This window comes from Miniopterus schreibersii (assembly GCF_964146895.1).
Source record: "Miniopterus schreibersii genome assembly, chromosome: 1".
In the NCBI taxonomy this organism is placed as follows: Eukaryota; Metazoa; Chordata; class Mammalia; order Chiroptera; family Miniopteridae; genus Miniopterus; species Miniopterus schreibersii.
The window spans coordinates 118603710-118630291 of NC_138101.1; the positions used below are offsets into that span (position 1 = coordinate 118603710).

Sequence of the window (26582 nt, forward strand, 5' to 3'; positions counted from 1 at the left end):
ACCGAGTGACAGCAGAGCTGCAGCTGTAGCTGGGTTAGCACTCGTGCATAAGGAGTAGAACAGGGGATTTTAATAAATACTTTCTGAGCAACTGCTATGGTTTTCTCTGGCATACAGACTTAATCTGAATTCCTTCCATTCCTTCTGGTTATATCTTTCTTTCCTCACCTAAATAGAAATCTTCTAAGTCTGCTATTAACACCACTCCCCTTCCCAGTTCTATAGTAGTACAAATATTTTGAATTTTAAATTCTTTTTCCAGAATTGATCACCCTTAAATACAATTTATTAGTTTATCTGTGCCAAGAAATTTATCTATTTTTCATCCGTTTTTGTAAGATGCATTTTAAAGGAATTGGTGAATGGAAGGATAATGTATCACTGAATTTTATTTCACTGGTTCTTGTTAAGTTCTAGCAGGGAGAAGCCTGGAAGATTATAAAGTAGTAATCCTAACTGAAAATATTACTAGATATCATCGAAGTAGATGCAAACATGTTTTCATTAATTTTATGTAAGCATTAAATATTTCTCTGTAATCCTTAGTCTCCCACATCATGCAGAAAAAAATGTTCTTTTCTTGATGGGCATAATAAATATTGGTTATTTATATAACTCAGTAAATATTGGTTAAAACATTTCTGACAGCAACAATTATAACACTAGAGTTGATCAGAATGATTAAGGTCATTGTTTTTAATAGAGTTAAGTAATACTCAAGAAAATTTAGTCACTCAGTGCTGTCTGTTGAATTAAATCACCTAAATTAAAATTACAATTCATTTTCATCATGTTGGGTTAATAGATTACAGTTTTCAGGTATTTGATAGAGTGAATTCCCATTACAAACTGACCTCCAGGCCTCTAGCCCCTACATGGGTTTGCTCTAATGTATCAGGAAAGGACTGTAGCCGTCATATCTACTTCCATTCCTGTTGAATTAGTGCCTGTAGTCTCCAGATGGGACCATCCATGAAGGAGCCATCTGCCATCTGTGCCACCTTACAGAGTAAGTCCTCACTGGAACCTTTCCTAACTTGGATTAGAGTTTGATTTGCTCTCAAAACCAAGCCTATTAAATGTACTTGGTTACTGAAGGAGAGAGGAGATTTCTAAGAAGTGTACCGATGGGGAAAATCAGGCAAGTCTTGAAATAAAATGTGTGACTTCCCCTCTTCTTTTGCTTGGCTTGAGGACAAGTTCCTATTCTGTTCTTTCTTTTTGCAGCTCACAGATGATCAACTTTTAAGTGGCTAGTACATTCTGAGCCCCACTGAAATGCCGACATATAATTCATAAATTTAACCTGTTCCCATAAGACTGAATGTTTAAACTTCATCTTGTTAAACTGTCTAAAATCCCTCTTAATAATACACACCTGGTGTCTGCTTGACTGAAGTGAATATCCCTGAAGAAACAGAGATTTTGACTGAGAGAAAAAAGGTCATTTATTTGGTACATGGAACATTTTGGGAGGAAGAGAGAGTCCATTTGGACGGCCTGCCACAGTTGGAGCAAAATGAGAGAATGAGGCATTTTGGTGACCGAGGAGAGAACAACTAGGAAGCAGAGTGAAACTTGTGAGAATGACACAGGCTAAACACCATTTCCAAACACTTTTTCTTGGCTAATGATGACCCACAAGGGAAGAGATGTTCATTTTTCCCTCTCTTCCCGTACACTTGTGTACTTTAGAATTTAAGCTGGTGTCATTGGTAGCAAAACACACATATACTCATGAATTCACTAACCATTGAATTTGCCTGGGATTTAACCTTAATTTATAGCATAGTTTGTCTGGAGAAATACATTCTCTATTCTAAACAACTGAGTTAACAGATAGTTTTCAGGAACACAGTCCATTCATATATGAGATGACCTTTTATGCATTCATTCAACACAAAAATGTTTATTAAGAGTCACTCCTGCCCAGCCGGGTGTGGCTCAGTGGTTGAGCATCGACCTAGGATCCAGGAGATCGGGGTTCGATTCCCGGTCAGGGCACATGCCCGGGTTGAGGGCTAGGCAACCGATCAATGACTCTCTCATCATTGATGTTTCTATCTCTCTCTCCCTCTCCTTTCCTCTCTCTGAAATCAATAAAAATATATTAAAAAAAAAAAAAAAAAAAAAAGAGTCACTTCCCACAGGCCCTGTTCTCGGCTCACTGGAGCCCTAGGTTTTGTGCTAGCCTACTCATCACAGAAACTTTATTGAATGAAGCAGAAGAAAGATTTAAAGAAATGTCTTGGCAGATATTTTTGAACAAAGAATAATCACTCCTGGTTTATGTTTCACCAATTTTAATTTCTCTTTAGCTTAAAGGAAGCCACATGGCATTTGAGAGAACACTTCCTCAGAGCCATCTGTTAAGGACGCTCTGTTTCTGTGTACTGTTGACCCTTGAATAACACGGGTTTGAGCTGCATAGGTCCACTTATGTATGGATTTTTTTCAATAAACACTGTAAATACATTTTCTCTTTTTTATGATTTTCTTAATAACATTTTCTTTCCTCTACCTTACTTTATTGTAAGAATTCGTATATAACACATATAACATAAAAATTGTGTTAATTGACTGTTTATGTTATCAGGTAAGTCAACAGTAGGCTATTAGTAGATGGAAAAAAAATAAACAAAATGAAGCTTAAAATGATGAGATGTTTAAGAGATTAAAAATTTTTAAACTTAGAAAATATAAAATGAAACTAAACAGATTTTTAAGTAAAAGAGTGAAAGAAAATGCAAGGGTGATAAAATTCACCACAGAAGTAAAGCAAATAGATAAAAATAAATGGAGCCTTAGTGATTTTGAATTTACTAAGTAGTGGTAGTTATTGTGCATATCTAGTACATAGCCTTGCAGGAAGACTTCAGAAACAAAGCACAGATTTAGACCCACTGATTTAAACACTTCTGCCATATTCACTCTCAGGTTTGGCATGACAGCTTTGACTTTTTCAGAATGAATATTTTTATTATTTTTTAAAAGATTTTTAATTGATTTTTAGAGAGAGAGGAAGGGAGAGAGAAACACTGATATGAGAGCAACATCAATCGGCTGCCTCCTGTACTCCTCCACCCACGACTGAGCCTGCAACCGGGGCATGTGCCCTGATGGGGAATCAAGCCAGCAACCTTCCCTACGCGGGACAACATTCAACCAACACACCAGCCAGGGCGGGTACTTTTAATCATGTGATAGAACTGGAGAAAGTCCATGCAGAAATTTTACATTTTCTCTTTCCTCCTTTCATGAGAGTAAAGATCCCACACATTTTACATATTTTCCTGTTTATCAACATGAAATTTTGATTCTGCATTGCACTCTCTATATTTTGGCATTCCTCTTTGCAATTCAATTAATTGTAATTGATTTTCTGATACTCTATGCATTTCAAACTTGCTAGAGCAGTCAGTCACATCCTGGTACAACTTCATAGAAGTGCTTGTTCATGTCACTATATTTAAGACTGTGTCAGTATTTCCATTCAGAGACTTTCTTCATTCCCTGGGGCTTCTAAATAAGTCATAAAAATGCAAGCCAAACTCTAAGTTGGCATAGAAGGGCCTTTTCCTCCACTTCTCATATGTATAAGGAATATAGGTGCATAACTCCCACTAATTCTAAATTTATTCAGGTTTGTAAACTCTTTACACACTGACAAGACCAAATAAGACGTGTTGACACCTCTCCAGTCTAGTACTAAAGAGGATGTCAAAGGTTTTACTGTCTGTGGAAATAGCAAGGCACTCTATTCTGTTTAATGAATATGGAAGTGGTTTCCTTCCTTTCTTTTTCGGTTCGTCGCAGTTAGTTTTTCCCTTCTGCCTCCCTACTTTGTTTCTAAATTTAAACAGGTACTTTTCTAGGTCAAAATTTGTCTTGTTGATGTAATGGAGTTTTTACTCAGATAAATATTGTTTTCTTCAAGTTCAGGAGTTTTGTACTTTTCAATTTGGGAAACTTGTGTTCTTGTTTTCTATTAGAAATTATATAATTTATAATTGTGTTTTGAGAAAGCAACATAGTAATAATAATAATTTTGTTCACTTTGCCCAATTTCTTTCACAAAATTTGACTTGTTTTTAGTTTTCAGGTTAGGTAAAGCATGGCATGTTTAAATAGCCCCTGCATAACGACCTTTTTCTTCCTTTCTTCTTTGTTATCCAATTTCTCTCATTTTCATTGTATTATAAGGGGGAATAGCCAAGGATTTTATAAATCCAGCAGTGAATGTTAACGGAGCTTCTGCTTCAGTCCTTTAATTTGCAGATTAGGGAATTGTTTTAGGCTCTTCCCTGAGCATCAAAATTGTTGGTTTTTTGGATATGAGCTGCTTGTTTTGTGTGGAGATGTGATCCTGATCCCTGGTACAATAAGTCTAATTGCTTTTGGCAATTTCAGATATTAAATTGACTTTTAGTTAAAAAATACTTAAATCACCAGTGTTGAACTTTTGAGAATTTAGGCTAGGTGTTTGTGCATTTTAAAAAATGTTCCTCTTTAATGACTGCAGTAGAAAGGTCTTCATACATGTTGATAGGTTGTAGGTTGTAACAGACAGACAGTACCTGGGGATCACCCTAATGAAAACAGGAATGGTTTGCAGAAGACCCCAAACAGTTAATACTCCTATTATGGTTTGTGTGTGTGTGTGTGTGTGTGTGTGTGTTGAGTTGCATAGCAATAGTAAGTAACAGAAACTGAACATAGCTGGGAAAACAAAACAGCTTTTGAAAATGGCTAGTCGTATCTTCCCTCTGCCTTGTGCACACACTGGACACCTTAAGTCATTACCTGAAAGGGGTCAGAAAAAATTTGAGTAATTATAACAACCCAATTGGAACGTGGTGTTGGGAAGATAGATTAGTCTCAACTTTAAGCAACAACATCACTCATCCACTTCTAACAAATTTGAATCTGCTCAGTCAGAAAAGCCAGTCATGAACCACTTTTTTGTGTCCAGTGGGACATTATGGTGCAGGATACACTCATGTGTTTCGGTGTTGAAGTCACCTTTAACATTTCCTCAGGTGAGGCACTTCACTAAATATACCAAGGAAAAACTTCATTATCTCACAGATTTGGGTGACACCTTAACGGTGGCACTGTGACCAGGGTGCTCTCAAGTGCATGCTGTGCCTTCTACAATCACTGGACTGCTGGGCGGGTCAAAACAGCCTCTTGCCCACTGATTTCAGTACTTTGGAGCATCTTTGGACATTTTCAACAGAAAGAATGTGTTCCCTTTTTGGTACTATTATATACATATATATATTTATAACAATATATATGTATATATATATACACACACACACTGTATACTGTACACAAAAGCAGTTTTTCCTTTGGTCAAGTTTCATTTAAATAAAAAAAGATTTCTCAATAGTAATTTTAAGAGGACTATTTTGGTAAAATAAAATTAAAATAAAAAAACCCCACACAAATGAAAATGAAACCTTTTAAAGCACTGAAAGGTGGTTGGAGACGACCGTTTGTAAAGTGTGATTTCCAAGAAAGGTTGCTTATTGAGTTCTCACATTGTTGCTGTATATTTAAAATTTACAACTGCTAGTGCTTTCGATTGCGCCAGACTCAGGTTATGGTGGACAAAGCTCTCAGTATGGAAGAGACATTTCAAATAAGAATGCCCTGTTCTGCCAAGACTGTCATTATGACACTAAAATGTACCCTTTTGCTAAGGGCCAAAATTCAGAGTTTTTCCTTCCAGTTTCTACACTGATTTAGACAACAGATGCTGAAAAGGCAAAGTAGTATTCAGGATCATTTGTCACATGGCTTTAGGGCAAGAGGATGGCTTCCTGGCAAGAGTGAGAATTCCTTAAATGTTACTGGGTCTTACATTTCTAAGCGTAAAATCCCCGGCCAAAAGTTGCTTGGTGCCATGTGCCTTTGCTGTGCTGTCTTTGCCCAGCACAAAGCTAGATGGTTGCAATATCATGACTGCTTGAGAATCAACATAGCCTTCACTTGTTTGCAACTGAGGATGTGTGCTGTTGATGTTGTGCATTTTCTTTTACCATTGTCTTGTTGCATTTATTCTCGCTGTATTTTTTTCTCCTTTAATTCTCTTCTGAGCTGCTAAATCTATCCAGCTGGATCAAGAATTTTTTCACAACTTGTCAGTAAGTGCAATTAGTCTTGTTTTGGCTTTTATTGTGTCTCCTGGGTTCCTTTACTTTAGACCTTTTCAGAAATATGGCACCACTTCAGATTTACTCATATCCCATGGGACCTCCAGTTTATCTAACCTGTGTACTTTTGTCTTTCAGAAGATAATTTTTAATTTATTTTTTTTCTTAAATTGTACTTTTAAAAGTACAAACATTAAGTTATCTGGAATAGTAATTCTCAACTATCTTGAATGGTGTTTGAGGACTATTTCACAGTTACTATGATTGAAGCAGTAAAATTTAGTTTATAGTAACAACTTTTCTTTCATTAGGAAAATATTAAAAAGTTCAACTTTATGATTTCATGACCTATTACCAGCCCTCAAATACCATTCCTAATCCCCATCACCTAACACACACACTCAGTGAAATACTATTAAGAAGCTCAGAGAAAAAGCATAAAGACAAATGATCTATGTTCTGTTTGACCTCAGCCTCTCTCTAAGGTGCTTTAATTAAAATGATAATACAAAGTTCTGGGTAGATTGAGGCTCGATTGAAGGCATACAAGTTTAGTCTGTTTTGACTACCATTTAAATAAATTTTGTTGAATTTCAGTTGTTTTATCTGTGGTTTACTGGGCCCAAATTTTCTCTCCAGTCAGTCTCTTTGCCTGACTTGAAATTACCCACGTGTAGATTAGGCCACAGGAAGTTATAGTGTGCAAAGAGCAGAGAGGATCGGATTGCCTTAGAAATAAGGAGCTGGGGATGGAGTCTCAACTGCTAGCAGTTGGGTATGTGTTCTAAGGCAAATTCCTTTATTAACCAGGACTTCTTTGGTGCCTTTAGCTGTAGGATGAGGGCATGTGACAAGATAACCTATAAATACCTTATTACCTCTGATAATTTAAAATTCTGTGAAATGCACAGGAAGAGAAGGAAGCCCACAGTTTACAGAAAGTCATAGTTAAATGCATACCTGATTATCGCTGTTACAAACAGAATTTGGGCTCTGAGCAACAGGACAGGAACATTTCAAAGGAGCACCGGGGGCACGGTAACAGTGTCGGCAGATAAAAGTTTCTGGGTTAGGAGGCTAAGAAGGGAGAGGGCTCGTGCTTACACATGTCAATGTGTTTCTCCCCCCAAATTGATAGTCAGTTGTCCAAACACAATTTACTGAGTACGTCCACCTTTCCTTACTGATTTGAAATGCTACCTTTATTATATACTAACTTTCTTTTTGTGTGTATATTTCAATACTTTAATGTATTCTTCAAACTTTTAAAATATTTCTATATCAATAGTACAGTGTTTCCATGACTATAGCTTTATTGTGCATTATGACATATGGTAGGGTATGTCTGCTTTCACTATTTATTTAAAATATATCTTTATTGATTTCAGAGAGAGGAAGGGAGAGGAAGAGAGAGAGATAGAAACTTCAATGATGAGAGTCATTGATCAGCTGCCTCCAGCACGCCCCCTGCTAGGGATCGAGCCTGCAACCCAGGCATGTGCCCTGAGCAGGAATCAAACCACGATCTCCTGGATCATAGGTCAATGCTCAACCGCTGAGCCATGCCAGCCAGGCTACTTTCACTTTTTAAAAATATTCTCATCTAGGCTCTTGAATTTACTTTTCCAGTTGAACTTTGGAATAAGTTTGACAAGTTATTAAAAATTCCATTAGAAATTAATTTGGGATTGCACTGAATGCATATATTAATTTTTATCCTTTTTATATCAAGTCTTTCCACTCAGGAACATGCTATATTTCTCCATTTATTCTGATCACCTTTCATAACACAATAATTTTTTATAGTTTTCTTTACATAGGGTTTACATGTTTCTTAAGTTAATTATTAGATATTTTATTTTGTTGTTCTTATTGTTTATATTGTAGATGACTTCTTGTCTGTTACACTTATAATAGTTATCACTGATATATAGGAAATCTGTTAGGTTTTATGTATTTTTCTTATATCCAGTTGGATTGTCAAAGTACACACAAGCATTTAACCTTCAAATATAAATGGTTTTGTGTACTTAGCCCCTCTTCCCTTTCCCCCTTTCTCTCTTCCTCCAGTTATTACATTGCATTGACCAGGTTTTCCAAAACAATGTTGAGTAATAGAAGTGATAGCAGACATTAAAGGAAATTTTTCTTATGTTTTACCATTAAGTATAAGGAAGTAGACATTAAAGGAAATTTTTCTTATATTTTTCCATTAAGTATAATGTTTTCAGAATGTTTCTGGTATAATCACTCTATCAAGTGAAGGGATTCTCCTTCCATTACTAGATTATTTAATAAGAGATTTCCTCCACCCCTAAACACACACGTAACTAAATAGGCTATTGCATTTATCAAATGCTTTTTCCACAATTTTTAAGACAATCATCTAGTTGTCCTCTTTTAATCTATTTATATAGAGTACATTTCTTAGTGTTTGTTGTTAAGTTTTTGGGGAAAATTCTAGTACACCACAAATATATTATCCTTTTAATATATTTTTGGATTCAGTTTATTAACATTTTATTTTAGTAATTTTATGTCAAAATCTCAAATGAGATTTATCTATAATTTTCTTTTCCTTTGTCAATGCTCTCCTTGCACAATTTTTCGATATTAGAGTTATCCTGCCTTGCAGAATGAGTTGGAAAGTATTTCATCTTTTTCTACTCTGGTAAAGTTTCAATAAAGTACAGATTAACTCTTCCTGATGTCTTAAAGGTTTGAAAGAGCTCACCTGTGAAATGCTCTTGGCCTAAGATTTCTTGGTTCTCTACTTTTCCTCTCATATTTTCCATTTTTCCCCCCCTCTATGTTATGAACACTTTCCTCAACTTTATCTTTCCAGATTACTAATTTAGACTTCAATTTTGCATTTTCCATTCTAGTTTTGCTATCTTGTTTTCATTTTCCAAGAACATCTTGTCTTCTTATCACTCCTTTTTCATAGCATCCATGACCTCTGTAGAGATCAGAATTTACCTGAATCTTGACTCTGTACCTCTTAATGGTCTCACTGCCTTTGCTAGACACTGATGGATTCCCTAACTTGTTTAAAGAACATCTGTAGCAGCTGTGTCCTGGGTCAGATTACTCAGTGGCACTCTAAAGACTCAGGAGGAAAGGCCTGACTTAGGTCTTCTGATGTCTGTCCCTTAACGGTAACCTTCATGGTTCTCCTCACTTACTGTCTGAGAACTACTGACTTGGAATATCTTCTGTGCCCTGTTGGGAGAAGCAGCTCACACTCTACCATGGTCATGCTGTCCAACTGTTTTGAGTTTTTTGCTTGGATTTCTTCACCAACTTGACGCCTTATGCATTTCATTTTTCATGAATTTCTCAACTTTTCTGGCTTGGTGATGGTACCATTTATTGTTTTCAAGCATTTCGAGGTATTTATTTGTTTTCAAATTTTAATTCAGTAATTTTAATGGGATTTTGAGAGAGAAGTAAATAAGCTTATTCAGTGTACCATCTTAAAGGGAACTCTGTAATATAGACTTTTAGTAAATGGTTTTTATCATAAAAGATGTTTCCTTTGTTTCTGAGAGTTTTTAGTGGGAACTAGCATACATTCAGAACTATGCACAGATTCAGAATATCAGAATAATTAATATATAGTAATTATATACAGAATGGGAACTCCTAAAAATTCCTGATAGGTTTCATGTACATAAACACAACACAATATGATGGGTAATATTTTCCAAAGTACAGTGCTTGAAATATAAAGCTAAATATAATTTAAATAAAAACACTTGTAATTATAATACTGTAATATAGTTACACTTGGCAGCCATGCATCTAATAAATACAACACTTTTGAAATGGGATTAGAATCCAAATGAATACTATTTTACTCTGTAGTTAAGCATGTGGCAGGGCATTCTAGAAGTAACTTTTCTTTTCTTCCTTCTAGTAGAAAACTTAAGTTCTTTGAATGAGTAGTGCTGGGAATTTTTAAGTAAAAACAAGGAGTTAAGAATTTCATTTCTTTTTGCCAATCTTTCCTTCAAGCACAATTATCAGTTAGTGAAACATTAAATAATAATATGCTTTATATGCTTTTTACCCTTTCATACTTGGACTACTTTAATAATTTTTAGCTAGTGTTCCAAATGTACTTAATTAAACATATATATCAAAATAAAGTGATACAATGGGAAGGAAAGGTTTATCATGTTTCAAAACATTATATCAATAAAGTACATATTAAAATTTGCATATTTGATTTATTTTAAAAATGTCAAAATATCTTGGTTTTCTTTTCATTTCTCTCTCTTTCTCTCTCCCTCTCTCTTTCTCCCTCCCTCTTTCTTGCATTTCTTTTTAAACAATAAAATGCATTGTCTTTGTTCAAGGCTCTGTTGTCCAGATTCTTCTTTGGTTTGTTCAACTACAGTTGAGCTGACTGAATATTTTGTTGTATTTCTATGTCTCTGGAACTGGTGGACTGACCACAGAGTACTTTTCTATGAGTTTTTCTTTCTTCCCTCAGGGATATGCTTGATTGTCCAGCTGTCAACATGTGGAAATTGTGCTGTTTATACAGTAATGAATTTTAAATGGGCCACTGTTCTCAGTATCTTTCCTAGAGCAGCACCCACTTTTATTGGAGCATGAAACATTTCCAGAGTCCTCACTTACAGTGACTTTATTGTCATTGTACTAGGTAGTACCTGTTATACTGGTTGAATCTTTTCCTGGAATGTGTAGCTAATGCTTTGGTATATCCTTTTAATTACTAGAATCATTTTGATGAGGTCAAGAGCTTTTCATATTATCACTGGTTGATCTCCCCATTGAGCAGCCAGCTAAAAAGCAGATATCCAGACCTAATTCTTAGCTAGTCATTATGCATATTGCTTCACAAGGCTTTTCCTAGAATACATGGATTGGAAGGATTTTCTTTTTTGATGATCCTGTACACCCTCTGTTGGAGATGCTAATGAGCAGCAGCATATTAAGAAAATATTAAATGAAGCACTAAAACTTAGAAAAACAAGAGAAATACCAGAAGGCTAGCTTGAGATCGTGGCACATACATTGCTAGGAATGGATAGCTTATATGCCATAGTCATAAATGGAGCATGTTGTTTTATAATTAATTAACCATGACAGGTTCAAAACTGATGGCTGTGGTTATACATCAAAGAACGATTTTTATGCCTATGTATTGGTTTTCTATTGATGCATAACAAATCACCACACAAGAGAGTAAAGGGTGGAGGAGAAATTGGAGGACATCTGTAATACAACAACAAAATTAAAATTAAAATTAAAATTAAAAATTAAAAAAAAACAAAACACAAATTACCACACACTTAGCATTAAAACATTTATTATCTCAGGTCAGAAGTCTGGCACAGCATGACTGAAGTCTCTTCTCAGAGTCTCACTAGGCTAACATCAAAGTATCCATTACACTGGGTTTTTACCTGGTAGCACTGGGAAAGAACCCACTCACAAGCTTATTTAGGCTGTTGGCATAATTCATTTCCTTGTGGCTGTAGGACTGAGGTCACAATATTCTTGACTCTCAGCTTCTGGAGGCTGCCCTATTCCTTCTTTCTGGTCCCTGCATTTTCAAACCAGCAACAGCGTGTTGAGTCCTTCTAACACTTGAATCTCTCTGCTTTCTCCCTGCACCCTCAACGAGGAGAAATCTCTTCATTTAGAGGTTCCTGTGATTACATTGAGCCCACCCAGATAATCCAGGATAATCCCCCTATTTTAAAGTCAACTGATTGGTAATCTTAATTACATCTGAAAAGTCACTTTTTTTAAATCCCCACCCAAAGATATTTTTTCCTTTGCTTTTCAGAGAGAAGGGGGTGGGGGTGGGGGGCAGAGAGAGAGAGAGAAAGAGAAACATTGATGTGAGAGGGACACATCGATTTGTTGCCTCCCGCAAGCACCTTGACCAGGGTTGAGGAAGAAGCCTGCAACCAAAGTACGTGCCCAAGGGAATCAAACATGAGACCCTTCAGTCCATGGGCTTCACTCTAATCACTGAGCCAAACCAGCTAGAGCTGCAAAGTCACTTTTAACCTATAACATAACATATTCACAGAAATAAGGCTAGGAAGGAAAGTCATGGGGGGAAAATTATCCCTATTCCACCAGACACCACTTAGCAGGGGGAATTTTTAGATAAGGTTTTGCTCTTTCAACCTCAAATGTTTGGACAGTAAGCATCATCATTAGTGTGATCTTTTAATTATAAAGTGTAAAAAATTTACCTGCTTTAAATGCTTTTTGTATGGATAGTCCATAAACAGTAATCAAAACTTACCTTAACATGTTAGTTGAAATTTACATGATTATTTACATATGAGCTCCCAAAACCCACACATATGTATTCTCTTTATACATTTGATTAATCTTGCTTTCCTTAAGGATACATATATTTTATCTCATAATATGAGGCAGACATCTTAACATGCAGGCCAACATCAGACAATGTATTACTAAGGTTGATTACTAGAAGGTTCTCAGTGGTATGAATGTTTACTACACATAGTAACATTTCTCATTTACTGAGCATTTGCTATGTGCCTGGCATTGTGCTTTAACCTATATGCATTATATTATATAGTCCCCACAGTAACATTATAATGTAGATATTATTACTATCCTTATTTTGAGGATGAGAAAACAGACTTCAGCAGCAGAATTTGTCCACATAAACTGTGATGCTCCAGAGCCAGTGTTCAGATTCAGATCTGTTTGACTCTGAAACCTTGCTCTTGACATCTACCTTTTACGTTGTCTCAAACCTAGGGAAATTTACAAAGATGGCAGTTTATCTTTGAGAGACCCTTTCACCTCCTTTTCTAAGTCTGCCTACTGGCTCCTTTCCTCCTGCCTGCAAAGGCACCTAAGTCCTTATGCTATGTTCAGTCCCCAGCCCATCCCAATAGGTACTCTGCCTGCCTTTCAGTCCTCCAGAGTTAGTTGTTATCAATGTTTCAGTCAAACACTGCCAGACAGTTGATATCTGTGAAGTGATGAAACCAGCATGGTCAAAATACTTTACACAAGGATATAATCGTGATAATAATAATAATAGCAGGCAGTCACTGAGCACTCATCAAGCACCAGGCACTGTGCTAAACACTTGACTTGCATTTTCTTACTCAGTCCTCATAACAACCCCAAAAAGTCATTACCATTATTCCCATTTCCCACAGGGTATTTTGAAAGCAGGACTGGTAAATCTTTAAGAGATTAAATGTGTGAGAGGGTTTAAAGAGAGCTTCCCTGCTCCTCTGGGCCATCCGAATCCTTTCCCTATTCCAGAAGATTAGGATCAGCCATGTGGCTCCTTCATCTTTGATTACTGCCTTCAGTCCTGAATTTATTTCACCGCCTCCATTTATCTTACTACAGATCCTGTCTTTCAGAGAACTGGTGTGGGCATTTGAGACTGGAGATGATGCCATTAGGATGGAGTCTTTGTAAGACAGGCCACGATATTCCAGCCTTGGATTCCCAGGAGGGAGCATGGAGCATCTCTATAGAGAGGAGGGGAATCCAGGGACATAACAGTGGCCAGAAGGAGACAAGCTGCCTGAAGCAATCCTCCTAAGAGTTATGGACTCTAAAAATGTGAAAGTAGATAAAGCAGTCTCACAGAACAAAAGTGATAGATCCATTTATCAGAGGGAATCTGTTCTTTTTGAAGGGACAGCAAATCTGTGGACAAAATAAGCAGAACTGTAGTCAGATTCCTTCCTGTATCTTCTTGGGTGGCCCCAGAATGCTGAGGGCAGGAGGGGAGCAGCACCTGCCTGGATCCCCCCATCTAGGCCTTCACTTACTGTCCTAGTTGTGCTGCATTTGGTTTAAGGTTTCTACTTCAGGCCACTCTAAGTCCACAGAAAATGAAATTGTGCCTTGAATTTCAGAATAGATACAGTCCCAAAACTTTAGATTTAAATCAAATCATGTTTTAAGGACAGTGCAGACAGTTGGTATTTTAAAATAATCGTGCCATGTATCCTTTTGTTAAATGAACAATATAACTCAACTTCTGTGTTTCATAAGTTTAGATTCTAAGATAGTGGGGTTTTCTTAAATTTAAGGTTAAACAACAATATCAACTGCCTTTTTTTTTTCTTTTTACATCTGTCCTGTGTCAGCAGTAATGCCTACTAAAATATCGTATCCTGGTCATAAAATGTAACTGAAATAACTGGAAAATATAATACCGAGTGTATGAACTGTGACTATCATAGTTTTAAAACCACAAAAATGTAGTTTTTATGTGTGAGTGTATGCACTCAGTTTTTGATTTTCCTATACCAATGAAGATTGATACTTTAGGAAAAGAATTAATTTTTTAAAATTTCAAATACTCAAAAAGTGAGACTCAACAGCATTCCTTAAAAAATAAATAAATAAATAAACTTTCACTTTTAATCTGTAATTAAAGCCAACGTTTTCTTTTAATTTTAAAAGCTTGTCCTTGAACTAAAATAACATGGAACATTTTAAAACATGGCTCCGGGCTGCTGTAGATACATTTTATTTAAACCACAGAGACTGCAGTTAGATTTCTCAGCGCCAGACAAACTGAAAATTATAACTAGCTGAAGTGACTGAGTTTCTGGATGTTGTAGTAACAACAAGGCTGGTTGTTTTCTTGGAGCTGTTCCTCTCTTTGGGCTCTTCTCATGAATGACTTAATCCCTATGTAAGATCGAATGTCATGTCAGTTGCCACGCATAGCAAAAGCAAGTGAAGCCTCTTTTGCCTTCCACAAATTTGATGCGCTCGCCTATGAGGAGTGAGGCAGTAGGCAGAAATAGACATAAAACAGACATTGTAAAGTGAGGCCAGAACACAGTGAAACTACAAAGGTTAGATGAATGATAAAAATATCCTTTAAAGTAGAATGCCATTGTTTATTATGGCAAGAAAAGGGGATAATATCCATGATTGAATTGTAAAAATATTTTTACTAAGGTCATTTTTGTACTTACTATTCTGGTATTGGGTTAGCAAATCTCATGCCAGATTAGACCTAATAATATATTGTGTTGCTCTATGTACTCTAGAAAGTGCATGGACATCTGCTATTTTATTTGATCCTTATTACAACTCTGTGAGGAAAAAATAAAGATAATTATTCCCATTTTCAATTATTCCCACTTTCTCTCGATTGGGAGGCAATTACCCACTGATGGTCAGCCAGAAAGAGAAATTGAGTCTCCAGCTCCTCATTCAGGCTCTTTCCATTGGTTTTTACTGTGTTTTCCACCCTGGTTACATGTACTCAAAATAAAAAGTAATTTATGGAGTAGAACTCTCCAAAACTTCCTTTTGTACATGTACTGCTTTGAAAATTGGATGAAAATCTTTGGATCTCCAGGTAAAAGCGTACCCATTTCTTTCACCACACTTTTATTTTTTTAAATCCTCACCCAAGAATCTGTTTTTTATTGATTTGAGAGAGAGAGAGACAAAGGGAGAGAGAGAGAGAAACATTGATCGGTTGCCTCCCATACAAGCCTGACCTCGGATGGAACCTGCAACCTAGGTGTGTGCCCTGACTGGGAATCAAACCCACAACCTTATGGTGTATGGGATGATGCTCCAACCAACTGAGCCACCTGGCCAGGGCACTGCCACACTTTTTTGGAAACCAGATGACAAGCAAGGATATCTCTGATCTTTTATTTATTTATTTAAAATTTATTGATTTTAGAGAGAGGGTGGAGAGAGAGAGAAACATGGATTTGTTCCACTTATTTATGCATTCATTGGTTGATTCTTGTATATGCAGACTGGGGATTGAACCTGCAACCTTGGCATATTGGGACAACGCTCTAACCAACTGAGCTACCTGGCTAGGGCTTCTGATCTTTTAGATTATCAACAAAAAGTCACTGCCACCAATCTAGTGCCAGCAGGAATCTCCAATCTGGTACCATAAAAGTAGGAAATTTATTCAGATGAAGAGTTTGCAAACTGGGGAGACACCACCTCCAATGGAACCAAAAGTGCATTACACAGAGAAGAAGGGGAGGTCCACTTACATAAAGTGCCAGCCCTGGTCTCTGATTGGTCCATTTTCATGCAAACAAAAGATCTAAATTTGCACCATCTGATTGGTTCAAATAACACTGTTCTGATTGATCATTATGGAGCTGCTCTGATTGGTCAGTAAAGATGCAAATGAGACTATAGCTGCCCAACTCCTATTGCACAGGGCAAAGCTCAGCTCACCAGGGGAAACAGGATCCCAGGAACTCCTTTATAAGGTCTAGCTCAGGTTGCAAGAATGAAGTGGAGGAGGCTTGGTAGCTCAGTCTGTGACTTTTCGTGAAATGCGTTGAGAGGAGCCCTGTAAAAACAGCTGCTAGACTCTGACTGTGAATTTGGGCCCAGTTAACCACAAGAAGTCCTTTTTGGCAGGTATATTCTGTCTCTGTGCCAACAAGATCTAAATAAGGTTTTCTTGGGAACTTTGTTCATAGTGTGAAAGGCCAGGCCCTTCTGAAGATTACTGCTGATACCTGAGGGTTCTGTCTTTAAAGCATATGTCACCGTGTACTTTACAAAGTGCTTTCAGTTTATAGGCATCATCACAGTTCCACACATATGGCCCCTATTCTATATCATGTTGATGCTTCTCAAATCCCAGAAGATTCCCTCACTCTCAGAAGGCCTGTATGTGTAGCTGACTTTATGGAAAATTTGAACAGAACAAAGAAGGGCCGCACATCATGCAGTTCACCTAACTTCATATGAAGCACTATTTCCTTGTTCTGAGGTGTCCCGTAGCCACTGCACACGGGACTCTTCCTTGCTTGCTGGGGACCCACGTGGTCCCCAGCCTCACAGTACCTCTCTGGCTCCACGATTCTCCATTTCACCTTTCCTCCTCACCTCCTAGTTCCCCAGTTGCCTCACAATCTCCAAGTTGTTTTCACACAGTGTAATCTAATCCAAATCTCTCCCACTTCAGCTGCCAAACTTTGTTCCAGGCCTACCCATCATGCTCAAACCCACGCACCAAGATGCTAAGCAAACTGAAGGAGCCTTGTAGTTCATAACCTTCACCTTCCTTATAAAGCATTTGTGATGTTCAATGGCAATTTATTTCACAGTTATACCTGTTTATAATTTCAGGAGTTTTGAGGATTCCCTAAAACCCAATCATCATCCCCACCAGATTGGGAACCCCATTTGGAGATAGCTTTGGAAATTTCTGGTCTTTTAGGAACTGAGTTTAGAACTTTCTTGGGGTTCACCTTTGCAGCAGAATTGGAGTTTAGGCACAGGGACCTCTGCAGGGCTGCATCCAGGCTAGGACAGCTGGTGGGGAGGTGATACCTGGACTCAGGAGCTCATTCCACTTACCTGGCCAGCCTAGAAACTAAGGGTGGAACTGAAGCTTCTGGGGAAAAAGAAAATAAATCAATTAGTTCAACAAAAAATAGTTTACTTCATGCTTATGGTTTTGGGTTTGTTTTGTTTTTAGAGAAAATGATACATGTGCTATTAGGAAAAGTGAAGAATATGATATAGGAATAGAAAATGGTATAAAATGGTATTTAAAAAGTGGATAGTGATTTTAGGAAAGGAATCTTTTCTATAATTAATTTAATTTAATTTAAATTTGAAACTATGTTAGTCTAAGAGATGCATACTTTTTCCCAGTGATGGACTGTCCCTCCTTGGTGATGGTCTGTGATTTCAAAGCATTGCTGCTTGAGTTCTACCTCTGTTTCCAGGGTATTCTGGCATGCATAATTCTGTTATTTGTGATTGGGCAGTACAAAAAGATTTCACCTTCCTTGAAATCAGTGATATGATTGGCCAGAACTTATCACATTTCTGAAAGAAACTCCCTATTCAGCGCCATGATGTCATTTAGAAATAACACTGGTAAACACAAATGTTGAGAAACTGACAGAGGTATGGAATTAAGAATAGACCAGAAATATCATTATACTCACTGCAATTCTGAAGTTGTGTTGAAGAGGTAGAAATCTCAAACTGGAAATTGGGCCCTGTCTGGGTTTCCTTCTAGCATTGGAGTACCTTCTGTGGTCCCTGACGCCTTACTCACTTTCTGATTGATCAATCAGAGGAAGGCTGGGAGGATGCTGTATCAGAATGTTAAATCAGAGGAGCAACTTCAGACACATTTTGTGTCTTTTCTGACCAGCTTATTATGATTAGACTGGTCTCTTCAAGTTCTTTTTGCCTTCATAAAAAACTCAGCCAAGGTCAAAGGGCATTTGATTCACTTCTTTATTTTAGTCATTTTGGGTACTGTAAACAAATTATATATAAATTTCTTTTGGGGGAAGGAAGGGGTGTCTTAATATTTGACTATGTATCAGATGAATCTATCTTAATAAAAAGTTAGAAAACTTGCTTTTGAGAGAGAATAATCCAGAGCAAAGACAGAAAGTATACATATGATGACATGCCAGGTATAAAAAATAATGTTGTCAGAGAAAGAAGGACAGAAGAAACAGTAAGTAATGGGAAAGAAAATCTAGAAGAGGAAGATCTAAAAAATCTTCATTGTGATATGGGGGAAAGGATTTTGGAAAAGTTGATTGACTTGAGAAATGAGAGAGCTAGGGAAGGAAGGGAAAATCAGAATATAACAGGGAATGATTCTTATTTCTGGATCAGGTTGTGCATACTGAGAACCAGAGAATCTTTACATGTCAAGAATTATTAATAGGTTAGGCCTGAATGGGCTCTTGAAGGAATTTGTGGAGATATGATATACCAGCTGATAAAATGTTACTTCTAGTTGTGCATTGCTCTATTCCTTAGATATAATTAAGGCTATAAAAAGCAACATTCATAACAATTTTAGAGCCATAAAAATGTTTTAGTCCAAGCTATTTATTTTAAAAAACTAAGGAGATAAGGACCCGAGGTGACTTATCCAATAGTATACATTTTAGAAATATTTAACTTTTAATGTATCCTTACAAAAATTCTTTAAGTATTTTAGACCAAACAAAAATGTAAACTCTTATTTTCTCCCATTTTATATAAAAGGTAGCCTATAGAGCTCAACAACAAAAACAACACAATTTTAAAAATAGGCAAAGGACTTGAATAGACATTTCTCCAAAAGAAACATATAGCCAATAAGCACATGTAAAGATGTTCAACTAATCATTAGAGCAATGTAAATCAAAAACACAGTGAGATACCCCTTACACACAGTAGGATGACTGGTATTAAAAATAACACAGAAATTAACAAGTGTTGGCGACAGCATCTAAAAGCTGGAACCTTTGTGCACTGCTGGTAGGAATATAAAATAGTGTAGCTGCTACTGAAAACAGTATGGTGGTTCCTCAGAAAATTAAAAATAGAATTACCATATGATCCAGCAATTCCATGTATGGTTCTATTCCCCAAATAACTAAAAACAGGGTCTGGAACAGATATTTGTACAGCCACATTCATAGTAGAATTATGTACAACAGCTAAAAGGTAGAAGCAATCCAAGTATCTGTCAACAGACGAATGGATAAACAAAATATGGTATATTCATATAAAGGAACAGTATCCAACCTTAAAAAGGAAGGAGATTCTGATGCATGCTACAAAATGGATGAATCTTAAAGACATTATGCTAAGTGAAATAAGCCAGTCACAAAAGTCCATTTGTTCTGTGTGTATATATTCATATCCTTTTTGCTATGGACTCTTTTATTAATAATATTTTATTAATTTGAAGAGGACTTCATGGAGTAGAGATATTCATGAGTAACAAATATTTTGTTTTAATTAGTTATACATGCTTGATTTCTCTTTTGATTTTTTTCTTCCTGTAGCCTTTTAAAAATGTAATGACATTAATCTTTTTATGGCTTCTAGATTTTAAGTGATAGAACTTCCTCACTTCAAAACTTTAAAGGGAGTGTCCCAAGTTTTCTTCTAGTATTTCTATAGGTCTCAACTTTTCCTTAAATCTTTTATCTATTTGGAATGTATCTTAGTTTGAGACATGGTGTAATATGAAGAAAATATCCAACTCACCCTGACTGGTGTTGCTCAGTGGTTAGCACATCGGCCTGCACACCAAAAGGTCTAGGGTTCAATTCCCTGTCAAGGGCATGTACCTTGGTTGCAGGTTCTGTTCCCCTCCCCTGCCCCCTGACCTGGTCAGGGTATGTACAGGAGTCAACCAATTGATGTGTCTCTCTCACATCAATGTTTCTCTCTCTCCCCCTGTCTCTCTCTTCCCCCTCCCTTCCTCCTTTCCAGGCTCTCTAAAAAATCAATGAGAAAAATATCCTCGGGTGAGGATTAGCAAAACAAAAAAAAGAAAATATCCAACTTAATTTTTTTGCATATACCTACCTAGTTATCCTAATGCTACTTATTGATCCATCTGTTTTTCTCCTCCCTTCCTGGTTGGAAATACCATATTTTAAATTGAATTGATCTTATCTTTCCATTATCCTCTATTGATTTTTCTTTTTATTCATGTTCTAGTCCCACAGTTTTAATTATTGAGGCTTTAGAATATGTTTAGTATCTGGCTTTGCTTATTCTTCTTTTTATAGCTTTCTAGCTATTATTGCTTGTTTATTTTTCCATATTAACTTTAGAATGAACTTATCTACTATAAAACCTTTTTGTTCTTTTTATTGGGATTGTGTTACATTTATGTATGTAGGTTTATGTATTGGGATTGTTACATTTATGAATTAGTTATAAAAAGCTGATATTTCTTAGGATGTAGATTCATGTTATCCAAAAACTTGGTATGTCCGCACCTGTCTCCTTTTGTGGCCATTAGCAGTAGTGTTTTTAAATGCTTTAAATAGGTCTTGCACATTTCTTGTTAAATTTATGCCTAGACATTTTATATTTTTGCTGTTTTGTTGTTGTAAGTAGAGTCCTTCCTTCCATCACATATTTCTAATTGGTTGTTATTTTTTATGTGAGAAAGCCACTAATTTCCATATATTAATATTGTATTCTGCTATGACCATAACATTGCTTATCATTTTTGGTAGTTTTTCAGTAGACTTTCTTGTGTAGTAATATAATTATATTGTTTGCACATAGTGATGGTTTTACCTCCTTTCTGAAATTTTTGCTATGGGTTTCTTTCTATGGCTTATTGAATTGAATTGTGCTTCTAGCACAGTGTTAAATAACAGTGATAATAAGTGCACATTTTTATTTTGTTTTGGACCTTTATGGCAATACTTCCAGTATTTCCCCATTAACTATGATGCTGTCTTTTGGGTTTCAATCAATGCCTTCAGATTATGGTTTTAGACTTTGAAGATCTAGGTTCAGATTTTTTTTTTCTCTACCACTAACTAACTGAGAAACATTAGGTAAACCATCTTTTATTTATTTATTCTTGTATCTATAAAATGAGGAAAAGAAAAATACCTGCCTCATAGAGGTGTTGATGATGACTATGAAAGCACTTGATAAGCTGTGCTATATGTCTCGTGTTATTCCGGCTTCCTCCAGGACAGAATGCTTTCCTACAGAGCTCTTTTAAAGACTGGAAAGTGGATTTTCCTTTGTGGCTCTGAGCTGTTTTGTAATTCCATTCACAATACAGTTTCTACATATATTCCAAGGTTGGAAAGAAAAAAAATGCTTTTTGAATGATGAGCAAATTCCTTTGCTGACATTTAACCAAAATATGTTCCAAACCTGGAGCTCTTTGGAATGCTAAGAAAATGTTGGTCACCTTCTTGTAAAAAAGTGAAATAAAAATGTTTATGTACCTCAGCACTTCCTGACTGAGCTGGAAGTGAGTGCACTGAGGTGGTGTTATTTTGTGGCGTTTCAGTTCTGGGAAAAATGAAACCAGAAAATATAGGAAATTTTTCAAGATTTTTGGTTGTGAAAGCTTTTTTTTCTTTTTCCCCCTACTTTGGTAACATTGAGAGAGCCATATTAGTTTGATTCAACTGCAGATCCTTTGCAAATGAATTCCTGTCAGTGATCTGTAACTAACATTTTCTTCTGTGTTAAATTCTGTGTTTTAGAGAATGAACTGCGTGTCTACAGATACCAGTGGCTGTATTTACTTTCTTAGACATAATACGGCTGCCTGACAGCCTTGCCAGACTTCCATACTAGTTTCTGTGCAGAGTTACGTCTTGGTCCAATCTGCTACGATTTACAAATTGACTTTTCCTTTGTAAGAAACCACCCACAAGTAGCTCCACTTCTGAAAGGGTTTCCACTACTTGAAGTTTGATCTATCAACTGCCCCCTTCCTCCATGCTTGAAAAGGAAAATGTGTGGTCATTATACGCACCCCCCCATGTTTTCTGACACCACTTACCTTACTCTTCTAGACGAGGGTCTTGGCGGTGGTCCTCGGTATTAAACTGTGAATGTGATTTAGGGGCAGCAGAGGCCTTTTTCACTTGGCCTGCTGTTACATCGGTGGTTCCGGAGATGCCTCTGACTTTGTCATGAGGCTGGGCTTCAGGAGAAATGGCCTAAATGCATTTTCTTGGATTCATTTCTCTAACTACACATCGAATCTGAGGAAGCTGCCCTTTCTAGAATGATTGTGGGTGCAGTTTTGCAGTAAAAGCCAGTGAGGCCTTAATGTCTTCTCTCACAGAGTTTGGGATGAGGTGGCCACTCTAGTCTCCAGCACGTGTTACTGATTTATTTTCTGACCTTAAAGGCACGCACCTTGGGAAACACACTCCTTTTATTTATATATTAACTCATCTTTTGTGAATCTCAAAGCAAAAGCATAATGAGAAAACAATGGGGGAATGTGCCATAGGAACTCGATAGATTCAGTTCTTTCAAAGGAAAAGCTTTTGGAAACCCTTGCTTATTAGACCCAAGCGACAGTTGTTCCAACAATAGCAGTACCATCGTTTATACTCATTCACTTTAAGAAGAGCTTGTTAAAGCAAATTTAGTATGTTAGAATAAAAGTCAAAATAGAAGACATTAAATGAATCAGTCAGAAACTAACCCCCCTACAGACATAGCCCGAATGACTAGAGCGAGCTTGCCGTGCAGAACATTCACAGCTTCCTTAGCCCATCGTGATTCCAAGCGAAGTCTCCATCCGTTAACTCAATAATAAAAAGGAGTCAGGGAAGAAAATATGTTACTATGGGGGGAGGGGGTGCTCTTCATATCTGTAGAAATTAAAATGAGCAAGCTGGAAAATGACAGTATGTGTTCAATTTATCATTTTTCTCACCAGGTAAACTTCAGAGGACAGAGAGCATCCTCCTCTTGTTCACTACTGTATTACCAGCTGTTAGCAAAGTGCAGTAAAGATCTGTTGATTGATCGGTTTATTGATTGATCCCTGGGGAATATAAAAATACTTCCACCTTTGAAACAATCTTACTTTGGAGAGGAAAGTATGTATATCTTTTGTTATGTAAATATAACATCAAGCAAAGTAAATACGATGGGCCAGAATCCATTCTTGGGTAATTGGGAACAGACTCTTGTCATGCAAGTGGTTTACATTACTCCAAAAGCAAAATTTTGCATTCAGTGTAAGATATAGTGGTAAAATATTGAGCTTTTGCTTTCTACCAATAGTGTAAACATTACTCCAAGATATAGTCTCTGGAGATAATTTAGCTAACTCTTATTTTTATATGCATGTTCTTTTCTGGAGACTTGTTGCAAAAATTGATGGAAAGTTATTTTCTTTAAGTGACAGTTTGTTTACAGAAATTCCTTGAAATCTTGATGGTTATTGAAAAGACTGAAATAAATGTTCCCTGAAACTGCCTGTTGTGGAGCTACTCCACACCTTCCAAAGTAGTACCATACTTTGTTAGTAAATCACCTAAAATCCATAAAGGTCATGGAGGCTACTCCCTCTATTAAATGAAATATTTATGTTTCAATCCCAAAAACATATTGTGGATCATTTTGGTGTTTTAAGTTGAGGGTACAGAGTAAATTATTCCAAAATTATGGAGGCCAAATGTCATTTTCTCCAAAAGTTTGTGTAATATCTATTTATCTGTGGGCAGATGACTGCTCAGTATAATCAGAGGCAGACTTTGTCAAGTTAAGTCTAAGTAAACACAGCTGAACATAAGCAAGTTAGACTACAAGGCGTTTTTGAGCTTTGCCAACAGCATATGACCTTGGAGAATGCTCCTTTTTTACTACAATCTGCTTTCAATGGAAAAAAGAATTCTTTTTGTTGCACATTAACAAGTGATGATTAGAAGCTTGTTATGTTCTAGTTTTTAGATGCAAGACAAATGAACATCATGCATGTACCCAACAAAAGGCCACCTTCCTGAGGGAAGCTGAATATTCCCCCACTATGGAGCTGAATAGAACTTCAAGTGTAGAAGCCAATTAAATGGAATTTCTTTCTAAAATAAAACCTATTTTTTTGTTTATTTGCATTTTTTGGTCTCTGTGCCATTTCAACAGATTAAAATTGTGGTTTCGAATGCCACTAGGAAATGAACTTTATTGATTTACCCATTCTTTAGGAACCATCTGTCCTCAGTTGGAAACTTCATGTTGTCATTAACTTTCCGTTTTCAATAGAAATTCTCGTTGACTGCCGTGTGCTTTCCGCAAGTCCTTTCTTCTTTTAAAAAAGTACATGTTTCCTTTCAGTTGCCTGATACTGTCTTCTTTTACCTTCGTATGGAATCCGATCTTTAAAAATATCAAGGTCACTTCATGGTTCAAATGAAGTTTTTGTGAAATATTTTAGTTCAAAAGGTGGACTTTAAGGGGAACTTAGGTAAAAGATGGATTGATAGAGATTCGCCTTGAAGCTGCTGGCTTTTCGGTATTCTCGGACTGGCCAGCAGCCAGCTAGATCCTCCAATCTTTCCGTTCTTTCACTTAAGGAAACGATTTCCTTTCCCTTCCCCTTTTGGGTGTACATTTTCTTCTGAGAGTAAATGCAGAATGCATTAAGGGTGTGTGACTAATAAGACTTTTAAATAATTCATCTTTCAAGACTTTGGTATTTTACACTGTTTTATTTTTTTAAATCACATGTTGAATAACATTAGCTAAGAATATGAGAAAATATTTAGATCTATATGCTAAAATATTATTCTGTAGTTAGACTTAAGAGTCTTTCTTATTTATGTATTTATTTGCATACCTCTTTTCCCTACATATGCTCATGTACTTCCATGTTAAAGCGAATGCTTTGAGGAGAAAATATAAAAACATTTCTAAATATGTTGCTAAATATGTTGCTAATATTTAGAAATAAGGCAGCATCACACATCTCTAAGAGTATGCCAGCATCCTACTCTTGAAGGTCCTCAAAGCCCTCCTACTCTCGACATACCAAAATCAAACCCATTGCCCAGCCTGGCACGCCTCAGTGGTTGAGCGTTGACCTATGAACCAGGAGGTCATGGTTCAATTCCCTGTCAGGGCACATGCCCGGGTTGTGGGCTCAATCCCTAGTTGGGGACATGCAGGAGGCAGCCGATCAATGACTCTCATCATTGATGTTTCTATCTCCCTCTCCCTCTCCCTTCTTCTCTCTGAAATCAATTTAAAAAAAATTTTTTTAAATCAAACCCATTATGACCTGCCTCCTCCAAAGTGAAACTCCCTCTTCTCCTTTCTTACTTAACTCAGAGAATGCCATCACCATCCACCCAGTCATCCAAGGCAGAAATCTGAGAGACATTACTGACTCCTGCCTCCCTCTCCCAAACCCCATCTAGTCTTCAACAAGTCTTCCCTCTCAAAGCTTGTCTTCCCATCCAGCCCACGGCTGCTTCCTTAACCCCGATACTTCTCACTTTTGTCATAGGTTCCTGCCATGATTCCACTTGGCTCCTCCAATCTAGTCATTCACTAAGGTTAGAGGAATCTTTCTAAAATCCAAATAAGATCATATCACTGTTAAACATCCTTTAGGCATTCCCCATACCTTTCAGGATAGAGTTCACATTCTTTCTGTTGGCACACAAAACCATTAACCCCTCAATGCCTGGCCTCTGCTTATCTTTCTTGGTTCATTTCCCAATGACCCCTTTACATGCCTCATTCATTTCAGCTTCACCAAAAAGAGTTTCCCAGAGAAGTGATGCAGTGGCATGACATTTGCTTTCATACAGCTGTGTTTTTTTTCCTTTGAATGCTTTACCCCATCTTCACCTCCTTAACTCCTGTTCATCTTTACCTCAGGCCTATGCTTTCCCATATTTTCCAGGTTAAGACATTCATATAATTGTAAGTTGGTTGGGCACTCTGGCATGAATGGAGGAGGCTGCTTGCTGCTGGAAGCAATTGCTCAGGGTCTCTTTTCTGTGCTGCTCCAAGGGTATATGATCTCCTCTCTCCTTTGGAGCTCCTTTCAGGACCTCCCACCGCAACCACCATTGCTCTCTTTCCTGTATACTTTCACAGTACTTAACACACTGAGCTGTTGTCATTTATTTACCAAAC

At 36.9% G+C, this 26582-nt stretch overlaps 1 protein-coding gene across 6 annotated transcripts in view; it reads left to right on the forward strand.

The window, feature by feature from the left end:
• Positions 1-26582, forward strand: part of MKX (mohawk homeobox) — a 61354-nt gene that overhangs the window by 15610 nt on the left and 19162 nt on the right. For 3 of the 6 annotated variants that reach the window (XM_081156179.1, XM_081156182.1, XM_081156180.1), the window contains exon 6: positions 6123-6152. The exons of 2 other annotated variants lie outside the window; for them this stretch is intronic. In XM_081156179.1, coding sequence (XP_081012305.1) covers positions 6123-6152 — 30 coding nt within the window. Of the gene's footprint in view, positions 1-944; positions 1994-6122; positions 6153-26582 lie in introns of those variants that run through there. One more of the 6 variants, XM_081156184.1, reaches the window with a different exon arrangement.